Raw genomic sequence first — 18,067 nt, 5'->3', positions numbered from 1 at the left:
TAAAGAAAAGGTCAGATAGATAATCTGCTGGTGCTTTAATGGATACAGACAGCTCTCAGACGTGTGTGTGTGAAAGTGTGTGTGAGTTTGTGGCCCAGCTGTTACTTAATTGTAAAAAAGGGAAGATGATCGGGCCAGTAAATATTTCGGGGTGACAGCATTCTGCTCCATGTGGTAACTTCGGAAGCATTTAGCCCTTAGCGATGGTGTGCACGTTCTTTATCTGTAAAAAGAAATAAGCATGAAACACTTTTATCTGAGAAACACAGAATTTTTAAAAAAGTCAACATTTCAAACATTTATTCCATTTATTGATTCCAAATGTGTTGCTTTAGCATTTTAGAACAGCTTAGTTTTAACATAAGCATCCACAAAAACTATTGACATTCATACTTTTTTGAAAACTGTGAGCCTCGATTATGTTTAAAATATAATTTATTTGCTCCCAGGAATAATTGCTAGTTGGCATTGTTTATGGTCAGAACTACGACGGTATCAGATCAGCTTTGAACCGCCGACATTTGTTCAAGATTAATGAACATTTTTTTGCAAAATGCTTTTGCTTTAATCTATCTTGTCAAGAATTTCATCTTGAGCTGCACCATATGAATGCCCTCAGCCGTCCCTTGTAATGGCCCCAGTTCAGAGAAAACCCACAAAATACAACCGGAGTCATATTCCGTTATTCCTAGCTGGGGGATTAGACGAACGGGCCTGCTTTAAATACTCTCATTTTTTAAAAGTTAAACCCCGCAGGACTCAGCCAAAAGCATCGAGGGAGCACCGAGAGGCGGGGGCTGGGTAACTCACCTCACAGTGGACTGTCAGCTCAATCTAGAGATCCAACTATGTTTTTTTTTGTTTTGTTTATCTGCAGCAACTTAAAAATACACAATAGGAACTGGAACTATCTTGGCTGCTGGCACCATGACCTCCAATAGATCCTCAATAAAGGATTTAAAGTGTTCTCATTCTAATTACAGGGCCTCAAAACAGTCCTTTTTAGTTATTTTTCATCACTATCTCCTGAGTTGGGAGTAGGTAATTCGGCTTTTACATTTATGCCTCTATTAAAGATGAATGTAGTTTGTGTGAAGATGCGTATTATTTATTAAGAGGGGGATCTTCTCTGTGGGTGGGTGTCATGGCTTTTGTCAATATGTTTATCAATAACCCATTTCCTGTAGTCGAAGAGAAAAAGAAGACAATGAACAGATAAGTCAAACAGTTCTTCCTTCCGGCTCTTGGAGAGTACAGACGCTTTTTTCCCCTCCTCTCCTCCCTATCTTATCTCAAGGCTCTTTGTCTGTCTCTGGGTGTATGGCTGCTTCTGCATGGACCTGGTCAGTTGGTCACTAAACGCGATTGACAAAATTTTTTCAGCGATGAGAATGGGAGAAGGGGCTCCCGGGTGCCTCTCTGGGACGGAGCCAGCTGGGCACATCATGGACTCCTGGAATCAGTGGAACCTGATTTGCCTATCTCAACTGTCTGTAGAGGATTCTGAAGACATCTGGATATTTGTGGTGTTGGTGTCAGGTTTCCTGCTCTTTGGCCTAGGAGGCTTCCTGGCTTACTGGAAAATTAACGAGCTGTCGAGGAATATTGGCACTCTCCCCGAGCTCAGGGATGGATTACACTGCGCTGTGAATGCACAGACTCATATAATTGTCGAGATGAGTCGTAAGCTTGGAACTATGGCTGAGATTCATGCGTTGGCACAAAAGATGGATGCCATCAAGGAGCGAGTGGACGAATCAGCACGGATTGGGATAGATTAATTTACACCATTATTGGATTTTGAGAGGTTGAGGACCAACGGAACTTTAAGACAGAGAGGAAATTATCTCTGTCTGGCCCCAAAACAATTTCTAATATGAAAAGGAAATTGCTTAGCCAATCGCCTGACCTTAATGGCATTACATTAATCTTCGAGAACAAAGCAAGGAACCTTGGTGTTATCTTTGACCAGGACATGTCATTCAAATCCCAGGTTTCACAAGTTTGTCGGATTTCCTTTTTCCACCTTCGGAATATTGCTAAGATTAGAAGCATACTTTCCAGGAGTGATGCTGAAAAACTAGTTCATGCTTTTATTAAATCAAGACTGGATTACTGTAATTCATTACTCTCAGGAAGTCCACAGAATGTAGTTAAAAGTCTTCAGCTTGTCCAAAATGCTGCAGCTAGAGTTCTGATGAGAATTAAAAAGAGAGATCATATCTCTCCTGTCTTAGCTTCCCTACATTGGCTACCTGTTAAATTCAGAATAGATTTTAAGATCCTTCTTCTCACATATAAAGCTCTTAATAATCAAGGTCCATCATACATCAGTAATCTGATTGTTCCATATATTCCTAACCGAGCACTTCGCTCTCAGACTGCAGGTCTACTGGTGGTTCCAAGAATATCTAAACTTAGGATGGGAGGCAGATCTTTTAGTTATCAGGCTCCTCTCCTGTGGAACCAGCTCCCACCTTTAGTCCGTGAGGCAGACACTTTGTCTACTTTTAAGAATAGGCTTAAAACATTTTTATTTGATAGGGCTTATAGTTAAAATCTGATTTTAGCCTAAATCTGGACAAGTGGGGGATTACAGGGAGGTGGAGTGTACAGTCGGTAAAGACGGCTCTCCCTTGCCCTGCCTCCAACATGCCTACATCTAAATAGGATAGGTTATCCAGAGTTAACTCTGTAGTTATGCTGCTATAGGCTTAGACTGCTGGAGGACACACTGACCACTTTTCACACTCTACTGCTTTCTTCTACAGTCTGCTCTTTAACTGTACTATTTTGTGCAATTTCAGCTGTTAACTTTATTTTCTCTGTAAGTGTTTTTCTCCCCAGAAGAAGCTGCGATGACGTTCTGCTGAGCTGTGGTGGCCTCATGGAGGGGGCCATCGACTAGCACACTGCTGCTAACCACTAATACATTCTCTCTCTCCTGATAATAACTTTTTGTTTTCATTGACTTTTGATGTGCTAATACTAGTTTATCCGTTTAATTATAGATCCACTAGGATAAATACAATAAAGTTTATCTTTCACCAAATACAATATTTACTAAGACATCACAATATAACTATAGACACATTACTTGTGTGTGTGTGTGTGTGTGTGTGTGTGTGTGTGTGTGTGTGTGTGTGTGTGTGTGTGTGTGTGTGTGTGTGTGTGTGTGTGTGTGTGTGTGTGTGTGTGTGTGTGTGTGTGTGTGTGTGTGTGTGTGTGTGTGTGTGTGTGTGTGTGTGTGTGTGTGTGTGTGTCTGCCTGCTCTGTCTTCTCGATCTCCAGTGAGTCGTGGAGGATGGCTGCTTATACTGAGCCAGGATTCTCTGGAGGTTTCTTCCTGTTAAAAGGGAGTTTTCCTCTCCACTGTCGCTGCATGCTTGCTTAGTATGAGGATTGCTGTATAGTCACTGACACTAGTCAGTGACTTGATGCAATTTGCTGGGTTCCTTATATAGGAAACATTATTTCTGATTGGCTTAATGAACTGTGAATTGGAATGTTTATTATGTGAAGTGCCTTGAGACGACTCTTGTCGTGATTTGGCGCTATATAAATAAACTTGAATTGAATTGAATTGAATCTAGTGCCCTTGAGCCTGTGAGGCTGCAACGAATACTCCCCCTTCAGAAGAAACGTGGAATGCTGCCGTCTCTATGGCAACTCTGTCTCCCTATCCCAGCCTAGGCGGGACTGTGGGCTATGAAGGCCGCCGAATCGTTCCAGGAGTCACTGTGCCCTCCAAACCCCAACAACCTCTCTCCCCTGTCCAGACTGAGGTGACGTGCGCTGCTTATCGTGGCTGCTGCTGCTGACTTGTGGAGAGTCCCAAACCCACCACCCCTCCTAGTGGACACTTATATTGTGTTATGTCTGAAGTCTGTTGCATTTCTGTCTGAGGTGTTTTTTGCAGAGCAAAGCTGCCCTCCCTGTGGAGGGGAACTCTGAAGTGCCTTTTTTTTCCTCCACCTGAACCAGTCATCTCTAATCTCTATTAAGGTAGCGCGACTCAGGGTTTCGAATGACCACAGTCACCAATTCTTGTCATGTGTTTTTGCCTATGTATGTATGTCTGATCTCTGAATTGTGTGTACTGAAACTCTAATTTCCCTCTGGGATTAATAAAGTATCTTTGAATTGAATTGAATTGAATTATAACTATGGCACAATGCACGTGGCAAAATGCCCCGAACATCTGGTCAAAGAGTTTATTTATACCAAGAGACAAGAAAGGAATGAAAGTAAGAGAGAGAGAGAGAGAGAGAGAGAGAGAGAGAGAGAGTGTGTGTGTGTGTGTGTGTGTGTGTGTGTGTGTGTGTGTGTGTGTGTGGCTTGTGCAGCTGTGTCTGAATGAGAATGCATGCAAAGAGGCATAGGGCGATACATATTACATTCAGTTGATTGAATCAATGATCAAGAATTAATAAACATGAAATTTCCATAACATTCCCTCCTGTTTACCTGAATAGGATAACCAAACAAGAGAAAACAACAAAACAAAACCAAATAAGGAAAATAAAAAATAAGTAAAATAATAAGGAATTTTATCCACTTCCATCACTTGTCACCATTATCTATGAAAGCTACATCATTCACAACTGAAGGAATAGGGAAGGGGTAAAACCAGGAAAGGTGATCATCTCGGTAGTCATAAGGACCAATAGGGTACAAATCAAGTAACTCAAGACAAAAATGATAAAGATCAAAACAAGAAAAATAATAAGTAAAGTAATAAACACTACGATCAGATATGAACAGTTCAGAATCAACACGATGAGGTGGGAACACAGCATGAGGTGCTGCATTCGTTTGTCGTTTACGGATCGTAATCTCAATCCTGATAACTTCGTCCAAAGAATCATTCCATGCAAAGTTCAATACAAAAAAAAGCAAAATGATAAGAACAAATAAGGTAATAAACACGATAAGGCAAACACAACTGACAATAATATCTTACAGCAGTTCACAGAGATAGAGAATGGAGTCAGCTTATTCAAGACAATTATAACCTTAAGAAATGCTATTTCATACATATTGAAATGAATTTACTGTGATGCACATCTCTACAATTTATGGCAGTTCCTGTAAGGAGATTGGGAAGGGTTAGCAAAACCATATAATACACAGAAAACATAGTACAGTGTATTGAAACAGGTGAATTTAGTTTAAAGCTTCAAGTTGCAGACAACTCTTTCTGTGAATGAGGAAAATATGAACGTGTAATATTAATTTATGCAGCTCTAACTATGGCAGAGCTAAGGCAAATCAAGTGTTCTGCATCAAGGGCTTGTCCGTGGACTGAGAGTCTCAGTTGGAGAATAGTTTGGAAGGTCAGAGTCCTCTTTGTTGGTCAGGATGGTTTCAGTCTTACATTGATGAGTACCTTGAAGTCCAGGTCCGGAACGTAATAACGTAGTTCGGAACATGAAGCGCACAGTTCCACTTCTCAATAGGAAGACATCAGGGTCTTTCCGTGGTGCGTTGAGGTGGTTATCCAATTGTCAGGGAGCTGATCTTGTCCCCGAAAAGTCCTTCAGGTCCTTGGCCGTGAAACCAGTCTGGAGATTTGGGTGCAGGTGCTCGAAGTAGTTGATCCTTTTCCAGCGTCTCTTCTTCGCTGTGTCCTGTTGTAGTTGCGTCCAGGGGGTCTTCAGCCGAGGTGGATGCAGGTTACGCTGTCATGTAGGTGTGCGGTCAGGGAGGAACCCCAATCCGTCGTTTCAGCTTCAGTTCTAGTACCCCCACAAATGCTGCTGTCTCAGTTGTTCTATCAGGTGCTGAGAGGCGGCCCAAGTGCAGGGCCATGAGTGCAAACACCAAGATCAACAATGTGGTGAACAATGTGGCCCACCCCTTTGTAGCCGGACTTCGTTGCCTCGCTAAAGTGGTTAGTTGGTAAGCTTGCAGTAGTATAGATGAATCCAAGATGGCCTCTCAGCAATCTTCACAGCAGTGGAAGTGATGAGGAGTACTTCGAATGGACTTCTGGCTGCCCCAATAGTCTTGCTTCAGCACCTTCATCAGAACCCAATTTCCTGGTTTCACGACCTGTGGCAAAAAAGTACAAGGACATTCTGGGAGGTCACTGTTGATTTTGAATTGTTTTCAGCAAAAATCCTTATCATCCAATATTTAAAGTAATTCCATCCAGGCAGTGTAATAATGGGAGGAAATCTTTATCAGCCTTCTCTCTTCTTGAGGCATGAGGCAATTCATGGCTCACCAGAAACAAAACATAAACAAAAAGGGTCCAATACCAGCAAGCATTGTGCCAACCCGACGTCAAAGTTGGACCTCACATTAAGTGAAAAACACCCATCCAAAGGAACTTGCAATGACTAGTTCACATCAGCAGGGGGCAGAGTCGTGCAGCACAGTGTGCATTAAACAACAAAACAAACCAAAACAACTAACAAAAAAGCCATAATCCGTGTAAAGAAAATTGAAAATAAACACAAAAAGTGATTTACATCACCTAGAAGTAACAGGAGAAATTGTAGTAAAAGAGCTGTTGCAGAAGATTGTAATCTTAAGAAATCAAAAAGAATCAATCCATCTGGGAAAAACGGTGAGCTTGTCAGCATCCCCAAGCTCATATAAAAAAAATTATAATAATATCATAGACTCCTATGTGTTTGTTCTCATTACACCAGAAACTTTCACCTCTAGTGACTTCTTAATTTAATCTCTTTGCTTCTAACACTGGAGTCAACTAACAACAAAACCAGTCCTGGTTATAAAAATAATATTTCAACTTCACACAGATTAAGTAAGCAAAGGTTGCTTCAGAGTACATCAACAATGTACAATGTCACCCAATAATGTCACTCAAATAATTCGTAAAATTTGTCAAGAGGAGATAAATACTGCTAAATTACAGCTCCGTAAGTTAAATAGCCCAACAGATTTATCTCAAGGAAATAAAACTCATTTGTCACTTAGAGACAGTGAACGATAAAAAAAAAATAAAAACAAATAAACATTGGATGGTGTTCTTAGATACATGCAACCCTAAAGGTGTATGAAAGATGATAATCGTTTCAGGAAGGGAAAAGACGTTCTAAACAAAAGAAGTAATTAATAAATTACTAATCTAAATAGTATTCTTCACTTTTGTCAATGATCTATTTCAAGCCGTGCAAGTAGGATTACTACAGTGCAGCGAGGTCAGTGGAAAAAATAGATCGGGTTGTCTTGAGTGGCTTGTCTGTCTGCGTCCTCACTGACTGGACTGTTTACCAACAGTTAGAGGTTGGGTCCAGGGTTGCCCTTATAACAGGTAAAAACGTTTCAGAACAGAGCATACAGAAAAAGATGACGACTTAAGAACCTGTTACAACGTCAATACTCTTAATAACCAGTAGAGAACTAGATTCTGCAAATATGCAGTTAATTTGGCATCCTCATATAGAAGTAACTGATCATAAATCAATGCTACTGAAGTCATGGACAATAAATCAAGGTTTAGGTAGCTCCAGTCATAAACAGGGAGATTTGTTTAGAAGACTCATTTGTTAGGAAAGTTTCAAGACTATAAACGGACTTGACCCATGGTTCGAGTAACAGTCTTGGCCTTCAAGATGTCTAATATCATATGATAACAACATAATGGAAAAGAAAAAAACATGGTAACCTAGAAATCCATCTATCTGCAATAGATAATGTTTTTGATGATATTGGGTAATGTCTAATGACATTTATCAACGATAGTATTTAAGAATCTGCTCGAGAGAGTGAACCAGGTCATTCATAGATGATAATTTAAAAAGGCACAATCAGTACTTTTGAAAGTTTGTTTACTTTAGGTTCAAAACAAAACATTTATCATCATTCCTAAATTTGACATTTCAATTATGTTCCTCTAACCTTCTATCAGGGGTCACACTTCTTTTTTTTTTTGGCTTTTGTGGGTTTGGGTTTTAAGGTTAACTTTGTTTGAGACAATTTTACTGACCTCGGTTTTAAACACCTTCCGTTGTGGTAAAGTTTTTAAAATAAGTTTTTACCAGGTGTTTTTAGTCAGTAGAATGTTTTTAGACTTTTATCAACTTCAGGATTTTAAAACACCTTCGTTGCGGTAAAACTTTTAATATACGTTTTTACCAGGTGTTTTATAGTTGATAATTTGCTTTGTGCTGTTAAAGAAATCAGTTTTACTTGTGTTTTTAATACCTTTTTGTACAAATAAACCCATTTTAAACTCCTCCACCAGTTCTTATGTTGCCCCCTTCCTTCACATTTTTACCGACACATGTCGGGGATGTAACATATATGATTTTCACTGTTAAATTTACAATGTGAGTACAAATGTTTAGACTTTAAAAAAAACATTTCATTTTATCACTGGGGTTAATCAGTCTTCAAGTCCAAACTGATCAGGCTCTTATGTACCTAAAAGTTGCTAAAGTATTAACTCGTTCAAGTTGGCAAGCAAGTGTTTGTTTTGTTCGTGTTTCTGTTGCTCACTAATCAGAGATTTGGAATGGAAAACAAGATTAAGAAAAACAGATTATGAACTGGCATAAAAGACAGCTTTTCTGAGGCCTGTAAATGTCTCATGTGCAAAAACAGCGAGATGTGAAGTTTTTACTGAGTAGCATGATTTCTATAAACCTAAAAAATCAAACGTTTAATCAAGCTGAAAAGACTATGTGCTGATGCGTTTCAGTTTGTCATTGTTCATGTTAGATAATATAGATTACAGGAATTTTCTAATTGAGGCTAAATTAAATGGACTGTGTTTGATTTTTGCAGCAATATCAGGAATGGTCACAGAATAAAAGCATAGCTTAATGAAAGAAACCAACATGATAGTGTCTCCTGGAGGTAAAAAATAATGAGTTATAAAATGTAATGATTTGTTAGGACCCCAAATATCAATCAATCAAACAGAAACATCTGTTAGAGTGACTAAATACTGAGTCATTCACATTTAGCTATAAACACTTGTTTTTATAATAAAACTTGAATTTGGAAAAAAATAATCTACGAGCTTCATACTGTTTCCCCCAGTTGCTCCTCATGGTGCAGTTCTGACAGATACCAGTAGGTGGTAGCAGATATATGAACAAGTCAATTTCATTTCCTGCTCACCTTTCACCTGGATGACTTCATCAGCTCCAACTATCTGGAACGTTTGACCATCATCAACTATTATCTGAGCACTAAAAGAACCTTAGGTGTGTGTGTGTGTGTGTGTGTGTGTGTGTGTGTGTGTGTGTGTGTGTGTGTGTGTGTGTGTGTGTGTGTGTGTGTGTGTGTGTCACTAACTCTCTCACCAGATGTTGAGAATGAACATGTGTAAGGTTAGGATGAAATGGAGATGACTTGTAACCTAAGCATTAATGAAGCCAAATGTGGAAAGTGTCTGTGAAGTCTTCATCCTTTGGGCATGGAATCCGATGGGCGAGACAATTGGGAGCATGCAAACTTCCATTTAAGATTTACAATCATAGCAGCATATGAAGACCATGCAAAGGGTAAAGTGACAGCATGCCCATGACATGGAGCTGGTATGCTTACCTGCAGGTTAAGACCCCATCATGCAGGGGAGCAGTTCTGATGTGGGGTGAAGCTGCATCCTGACGTAGTTTAAAGACATTTGCGCCCATGCAGCACTCAGGGCGTGGTGGGATCATGACTGTAGGAAGTTATCAGGAAACAGGTTAAATCTTATCTGTTAAATGGATGAACAGCAGCATCACAATTGCCTTCACAGCAAAAGAGGTTTCCCAAGTTAGCTGCAGTCCCTTCATTTTTTTATTTATTTGGTCGGGTGGATCACAAACGGTCTTAAAGTAGTGTGGAAGGGGCCTTAAAGGTGTGATTCACTCATTTAATCAATACATTTGCAGTAGTCGCAGGTAGGAATGAATGTCTCGCAAGCCGTATTCAGGGCAAAAAAAGCCCGGAATTGCTCGGATCAGCACAGACAAGTCTGCAGCTGCAGAGAGTGGCAGAACACGGCCGGATTTGGAGTCTTATTTCCTGATATTTGGACATCTTGCCTTGGATGGTATAACAGCAACGTAACTGCACCACCGACTTGCAGCGTTGGTTATTTATCTCCACAAATAACACAAACCTGGGTAGTTTTTCTGTGTGATGGTGTTGTTAATGCTTACTGTTAGCTTTTACTAGCTGAGACATTTGGTTCATCTGTTTAGCTGAAAATCAGAATGGTATTTTTGGTGTATTTGCAAGCCTACAAGTAAACTGAGGTGAGACGCCACCCTTCAGCAGCATAAAAACTGAAATATTTCAGAATGTATTTTAGTCCTAAACTGTCCTTCATACTTGGTACATCACATTTGCTGATTTTAACTTACATAAATAACACTTCTGAAACTTCTCTAAGTACAAGTTTTGTTCATGTGAAATTGGTTTTAAATTTAGGCACAACGTTACAGCAGTATGAATGAATGATTTATTATTATTGTGTGTTACATACCTTTGTATGTCCAGCCCCAGTAGGCTTGTAAAACACCCAAAACAAATGACAAAATAATAAATACACCATACAAGTACGTATCTAAATAGGCAGGCTTGCCACCTCATTCAGGCTTTACAAACAAAAGCCAATTTATACACATTAAAATTAAATAACCATTTCATCCTGTCATCAACCCAAAACATTTCAGGCTTTTGGACAAACAGATCACCAAAGAATACATTCATAAAATCATCATATCTTGGACATTATAGCACAAAATGAATTTCTAATTCAACTGCTCCTAAATCACACAGCCTACAAAGTCTGTCCTCTTCAGAAGTTTGAGTGAAACCTACAGATCTCTATGTCCGGAGGAAGGATACCAGTTCACAGCTGAGCCATCAGAGATCTTTGGTTTCTTGTCAGTGTTATGACCCAGCTCATGGGATCACAGCATAAGGAGGAGGTCTGGGCACATGGTGTGAGTTAAGAGTTTATCTACATTAAAATAAGCCTCAAGCCTCTAAAGGCCTCACCAACTGCCACACAGGTAGGAGCTATCAAGGTAATCTACCTGAAGCTGCACCAAGCAGGCTTTTATGTTGCACCCACAGGTGCAGCCACTCCTGCACACACGCAATCAGGGACGGCACACAGCCAGGCCAGTTGAATTGAGGGGCATAACATTTGCCTTTTCATACGAGTCCGCTCCAAATACATCTTTCGTTTGTAATAAGTCCTTAGTTTTGGCTTAGCCATGATCCCAATCGACCAATCAAATAGGATCTAATTTCATCAACAGAACAGAACAAATTATCACAAAACACATGCTGGAGTTTAGCATCAGCAAAAGCAGTCTGAAGCTCAGCAGCCTAAGGGGACTTATTCTTACTCCACAAAAACCTTTTTTGTTACTCTTTTTTCAGGCAGGTGAACGAGTCGATCCATAATCTAAGCATTCCACATTTCCATTGGACTGAACCAGGAACCCACACCATATCACCCTGCACTGCCAGTACTGGGACAAACTTATGCACCCCCAAAAAGCAAAAGGTTGCACGGTTTTCCACAGCATCCAGTGCTGGGCTCTAAATAGTATTCTTCACTTTTGTTAATGATCTATTTCAAGCCGTGCAAGTAGGATTACTACAGTGCAGCGAGGTCAGTGGAAAAAATAGATCGGGTTGTCTTGAGTGGCTTGTCTGTCTGCGTCCTCACTGACTGGACTGTTTACCAACAGTGAGAGGTTGGGTCCAGGGTTGCCCTTATAACAGGTAAAGACGTTTCAGAACAGAGCATACAGAAAAAGATGACGACTTAAGAACCTGTTACATGATACACAGGGCCAGCAAGAATTAATCCAGCAAATTACAGCATTTCCTGATTCAAAAGCATCCAAATCTGAGCACCAATCTGTTCCAGTGGGAGTTTTAAATTATTCAGTCTTCAAGGCTACATGAAGAGAACCAATGTCAGGTAACAGAATTGTTTTGGAACAGGCGAGAGATTAATGGGCCATTCCCATCTGTACCAGGTCGGCCCGGGCCAGGTAGCCCCAGTCGGCCCCTGCCTGGCCCGGTTGATTCCACCATCCTTGTCTTAAGCCCATGTGGGCTGATTCTACCCACCAATCAGAGGCTTGCTCTAATGGAAGGTGTGAATTTGCTGTTAGCAGTGGGTGTGTTGGCCCTGGTCGGCCTGAAGCAGACCCCCTCGAGAAGAGGGCTGAGAATGAGCCTTGGTTGGCCCGGAAAAATACCAGGCCCCCCAGATATGTAAACAACCTACGCTACCTGGCCCGGGCCGACCCGGTACAGATGGGAATGGCCCATAATTTTCCTCTCTACCTTCAGACCTTGTCGGTCTCAAGGGAACCAAACAGCCGAATCAGGGGGTTGGTTTCCAACAAACCAAGCCGCAACTTTCTCTAAGTTGGTGTCCATTCTGCATGCGAATTCTGAAAACAAAGCCAGATTACTGCTCAGAGCATCTAGCTTGGGATTCATCTTGAGCAACGTCTGACTCTGACCCCGGGTTTCCACGGGAGCCGTCAGCAGCACGTTACTGCAGCAGCACGTCTTGCTCGCGTAAGCTGCTGCGTGGCCCTTCCCACGAGACGCGAAGCAGCAGGGGAGCAGCTGTCACCGACAGAGCACGAAGTCACACGAGTGACTTCGTCAGTAAACACAACAACTAGCAGGAGAAAACTACAACATGGCTCCAAAATGTTTGTGTTTTATGTTCTGTCCGTTTTATAATCGCTAATACGGGCCTGAAAAACAAAGGAGACCGCTAGCTAGGTGATAAATTCTCACGGGGACGCACAGTTAGTAACTTTTTTTAAAAGTAAAGCAACGGAAAGGCAGTACGTTCTTTATTCTGAAAATCTCGATAGATTCTCTCCATTTCCGCGTCCGATTTCCTGTCTTTCCTTCCCCAAAAATGTCGAACTTGACCCGTTTCAGAGGCGTCGCGCGTAGAAAATAGAACCGGCGCGTAAAGGCCGCGACATGCTGCTCTTGAGACGCGGCCGACTCGCGCTGCTGACGGCTGCCGACGGCTCCAGTGGAAAAGGTTCTGTTGACCACAGCGGTTCCTATCAGCAGCTATGACGTGCTGCTGCAGTAACGTGCTGCTGACGGCTCCCGTGGAAAGCCGGGGTTAGAGTTCAAAGCAGCATATCCCTTCGGGAGAGCTACTAATAGCTCCTGTCAGCTCCAAAATCTTCCGATACATCAGGTAGCCAGCAGCTCCAAACAACAGGAAACTGGTAATCATGATTCCAAAATATATAAACATCTTCTGAGTCTTCGATGGAAGGCAGCAAGAGGCACATAATCTTCCACTGGTTCCAGGAATCCATAATGTGCCCAACCGGGCGCGTTCCATCTGGACAAAAGGGAGCTTCCTTCTCTGTTTGTAAAATGAGGAAAAAACGAATGGGTGTTTGTGCACTTTCATTTTTCGAAGCTGACTTCTTTCCTCTTTTGGTACAGGGTCTACTTTTAAAATACCTTTATTTATCTAATTATCCAACTACTATAACAGGATGTTTTACAGACAACTTAAAGGATTACACCTCGTTCAACCAAAACATAATATACCAATCAAATTCAAATTCAAAGATACATTATTAATCCCAGAGGGAAATTAGAGGTTGTTTGGTCAATACCAAACATACACATATAAATCTCTGTATCATGAAGCATTGTCTGTAGTTTTATCATTGACATTTTCAGTACCTTCCAGAAGAAGCCATTCCAAAGAAACTGTGATTTTAAAGCCGCTTTCAAAAGACACACACTGTGTTGTCATGGTGTCTTTTGAAAACGCCGAGGCAGCATGGTGAGAATATTGCGGTATCCGTGCTGCTAAGCTTGATGGTAATAGTACCTCAGCAATGGACTTCTAAAGGAAGATCACGATTTCCCGGAACAGAGGGTGGCATCATTATTATGTGTGGAATGTCTGCCAAGCCCCAGACCGCATAAATGAGGTGGCCTTTCATTAACCCTGTAAAGGGTCATTTTAGCACATGCTGGCTCAAGAAAATTATTTAAAAATGTGAAAAGTATGCCTTTAACTGGGAAATACAATAAAACCAAAAAAAAATTTAAAATAGGAAAATATTTGTATTAAAGTCAATACCAGAGTTTCCTGATTAAATTAATAAAAATATAAATTCACTGGCCCAAATGATTTAATAAAGAACACACAAAAATCATAAATTCTCATACATTTTTCTCACCTGTAGTAAAGGTTAAATAATTCGTTGGAGCTGAAAGATAATCACCCATGCCGTAATTATCCAAAAGGAAGCTCATACCAATTTGCTTAGGTGGCTAATTTATGGGGGGTCGTGCAGTGTATAAGGAAGCTTCTTTCTGGTTATTTGGAGAAAAATGAATGCTATTTTTTAAAATATCTTATTTTACAGCAAAAGCTTGAAATATACAGGAAAGGAACTGTGTGGCTAAACAGAGTTTGTTGGTTTGGGTTTATCCTTCAGTTAACTAAAAGTTTTCCTCACTAGCTGTTGTGTGTGTTTTGTGTGAGCATTTTATTTAAGAATCAGCACTTCACATCAGAACCCATTCAGGAAATATCATGCATAAAAAAGGGAACTGGTCATCTTACTGTGTTTCCAGTCAGTTACATAAAGGTCTGATTGTTTTTATAGTAAGTCTTGGCAGGTTTGAACATAGAGGCCAGATTACGGTAAGGATTTCAACCCAACAAGATTACCTCTAGATTTAAGCACCTTATTTAGTTCCAAGCAATGAAAATCAGTCGTAAGCTCGTCTCCTGGGCGCGTATATAAGGAAGCCTTGGAAACGGGAATGCAGTTTGGTGAAGAAACACATCAAGAACTTTTCTATTGAATCAGTGCTGCTGCTACGCTGATTTCAAACAGGTAGGATTGTTTATTTTTCATGTATTTGTGTTGTATCTGTTCTGATCTTGAACCAGGATTCGTTTCTCCTCGTCTGTAAGTTAGGAGTGCCGTAACAAACAAAACTTTATGATCTTTCTGTAAAACTGAGATAATCTGATATCTAAAGAAAAACACTGTGGTGTTTTTAGACTGCAATTCAGAGTTCTAACAAACCTTTGAATCTTACACATGATCAGATTATGACTCAGTTTCCTCATATGGTGTTTAATTTTTTCTATTGTGTTGATGAAAATGCATGCCATAGATTTCTTTGGAATGAGAATTAAATTCAAATTCCCTACAGAATGGGATCCTCTAAGCTGGCCCTGCTGTTGGTGTTTGTGTCCTGTGTGGGGCGCTGTCTGTCCACCTCCTGCGTTGTTGACACCATCTCAGCAAAAGAAGACTTTGACCCCAAGAGGGTGAGTGTGTTTAAAACACAAACGAGACATTTAAAAACAATTTGATTCCATTCCAGATGATCAGCTGTCTTTCATTCCCTCTTTAGTATGCCGGGAAGTGGTACGCGCTGCAGAAAAAAGACCCAGAAGGGCTTTTCCTGCAGGACAACATCTCAGCTGAGTACACCATTGATGACGACGGCTCCATGACCGCCTCCTCCAGGGGACGGGTCACTCTGTTTGGGTAGGTGACCAATCCAATCTAGGCACGTCCTCACTGTGTCTGAAATATGTAAGATGTTTATTTTCTGGCTCAGATTTTCAGAATTTTTTCATGTTCCTTTTAAAGACCAGAGAACAGGTTTGGTGTTTTTAGGCCAACAAGCAGCAGCATTAGCTCCAAACAAGTTTCCACCGGATCAGGAACGACTAAGGAATGCAATGGATTATAGTTTAAAATTGACCCGTAACTGCTGAAATTGCAATAATGCTGACTTGTTTAACATTTTGCACCGTGTATTTTTGTTTTGCAGCTTCTGGGTTGTGTGTGCAGACATGGCTGCTCAGTACTCTGTTCCTGACCCCACCAACCCTGGGAAGATGTTCATGAACTACCAGGGTCTGGCCAGCTACCTCTCCAGTGGAGGTAAGTTTTACACACATTTTTCTCACACATCAGAGCTTTTGCATGTTTTCCTCACTCCCTTGATTTCCTTCGAACCAGGTGACAACTACTGGGTCATTGACACAGACTATGACAACTATGCCATCACCTATGCCTGCCGCTCCCTGAAGGAAGATGGGACCTGCGACGATGGCTACGCTCTTGTGTTCTCCAGGAACCCTCGAGGTCTGCCTCCTGCAATCCAGCGCATCGTTCGCCAGAAACAGGAGGAAATCTGCATGGCTGGACAGTTTCAGCCCGTCCTGCAGTCTGGAGCCTGCTAGATAAACAGAAAGATAAATGGAGAGGGATAGCATGTGCCAGCAGGCTGTAGACCATGTGGTCTAGCAGCAAGAATGAGATTCTGTGAGTGAAAGAAGGTGAAAACATCTTCCCTCACTTGCACTTGTATCATCTAACAAAAAATGTCTTGGTTGAATAAAGTTTCTTTTTTCTAAAATTTCATGTCTGAAATGTTTTTTTATTTTTATTTTTTTATTTTGAGAATAAAAATGCAGAGAGTAGGTTAAGTAGGTGACAGAAAATACTCAAAAGTAGACCAGAAAATACTCAAAACAGAAAACACAACCGAATATAAGGCAAAAAAATAAAAAAAACTTACAATAGCTCAACTCAAAATCCCACAAATGGGAGAAGAAAGGAAGAATGACAAAATACTACCCTGTGACCTTAATTATTCATAACTCTCAAAAATATCTAAATCCACCTATCCTCTTCTGGCATCCAAAATCTGATAGGGGTGTGAACAGATTCAAAAGGGATTCCCAGACATTACATTTCCCCGTACCACTCTCCAGGTCCTCCTGAAGGATTCCAAGGCCTCTTCAGTCCAGAGAAGACCTATAATCCCTTCAGCAAAGTCTGGGTCTGTCTCACGGTCTCCTCCCAGTGGAACAAGTCTGAAAAACCTTTAGAAGACGGCAACCAGGAGTCATCAGACACCCAAACCACTTCATCTGACTCCACACTAAACCAATGAGGAGGAGCAGCATCTTGAATCCAAACTCTCATGTTTCATCAGAGAAAAACCAGAGCAAAGTCCTCATCAAGACTCTGATCTCTGTCCATCTTTCTCTCTACCATCACTTACCATGCTACACTGAACCACCTTAATTTATTAAGTGCCTTAAGATGCAACAACAAAGTCAAACAAAACGATGTACATAACATCAACATAATAAAACAAGTGATACCACAGATCAAATCAAGATCGCTCATAAAACCAACTTCTAAAATAAGCACACCATGCAATGCAACAAATTCAAACATGATAGGCGGTAGAGAAAGGTCTCATACAAACCAAAATAAATCATTTCCCACAGTAAAAGCATGAAGATAAAAGTGTTTTAGGCAAGATTTAAAAAAAGGGGGAAAGAGGGGGCCTGCCTGACCTGCCGATACAGGGCATGCCACAAATTAGGGCCTGTCACTGTTAAAGGCCCTCTTCTCCCTAGATACACATCAGACTTTTGGTACATTTAGCACCAATTGGTCTGCAGAGCCGCAGGGGACGAGACTGTTAGTAGGGCTGAAGCAGGTCTGTGTTTAAAAAGAAGGAATATGGCAGTCTTTTATGTTATATATTAGGGCTGGGACTTGATTAAAAATTTTAATCTAATTAATTAGAGGCTTTGTAATTAATTAATCTAAATTGATTGCATTTTAATCGTTCTGGAAAATGTGCTCTCAAAGCAAAACTTTTAATTAAAATTATGAGGCAGAGAATCAACCATTAGACATGGTTATTACTGTAAACTAAAGCTTTTAATTAAAAAAATGCATTTTAATTATTAAAATGTCACTGTGTGATATGAAACAAACCACAAATCAACTAAAATTTATAATTACAAATAGAAAACACCTGCAGAGGGTTCCTGAGCCTTTAAATAGTCTCCCTGTCTAGTTGAATTACTGAAACAAAGTAGACTTTGCACCAGATTCTAAATTTTCCAGTTTCACTTGTTTGTATAATTTGTAGTTTTTATTTGCATTTCTACTCATAATGTAGTAAAACCACACATATAAACATGGACGTAATTTTTTTTTGGGGGGGGGGACCCCCCACACTTTTTCCAAAGACAAGTTTTGACCCCTGCACTTTTTACCAT

General features: G+C 40.6%; 1 protein-coding gene across 1 annotated transcript; it reads left to right on the top strand.

Annotated features, from left to right (window-relative positions):
- The first annotated feature begins 14,649 nt into the window (after window positions 1–14,649).
- rbp4l (retinol binding protein 4, like) lies at window positions 14,650–16,398 on the top strand. Its single transcript, XM_015940857.3, has 5 exons — window positions 14,650–14,852; window positions 15,178–15,295; window positions 15,382–15,518; window positions 15,808–15,920; window positions 15,999–16,398. The coding sequence occupies exons 2-5, from the start codon at window positions 15,179–15,181 to the stop codon at window positions 16,220–16,222; spliced, it is 591 nt and encodes a 196-aa protein (XP_015796343.1). The 5' UTR covers window positions 14,650–14,852; window position 15,178; the 3' UTR covers window positions 16,223–16,398.
- The last annotated feature ends 1,669 nt before the right edge of the window (window positions 16,399–18,067 follow it).

The sequence above is a fragment of the Nothobranchius furzeri genome, chromosome 6 (assembly GCF_043380555.1).
Source record: "Nothobranchius furzeri strain GRZ-AD chromosome 6, NfurGRZ-RIMD1, whole genome shotgun sequence".
In the NCBI taxonomy this organism is placed as follows: domain Eukaryota; kingdom Metazoa; phylum Chordata; class Actinopteri; order Cyprinodontiformes; family Nothobranchiidae; genus Nothobranchius; species Nothobranchius furzeri.
Note: the sequence above shows the minus strand (reverse complement) of the source record. Positions and strands in the feature narration are given on the sequence as shown.

Bases quoted from the DNA above. Each gene is read 5' to 3' on its own strand.
- rbp4l (XM_015940857.3), top strand. From the start codon at position 15,179: ATGGGATCCTCTAAGCTGGCCCTGCTGTTGGTGTTTGTGTCCTGTGTG. The intron at 15,519-15,807 runs GTAGGTGACCAA...TTTGTTTTGCAG, and splicing joins GGACGGGTCACTCTGTTTGG to CTTCTGGGTTGTGTGTGCAG. The intron at 15,921-15,998 runs GTAAGTTTTACA...CCTTCGAACCAG, and splicing joins CAGCTACCTCTCCAGTGGAG to GTGACAACTACTGGGTCATT.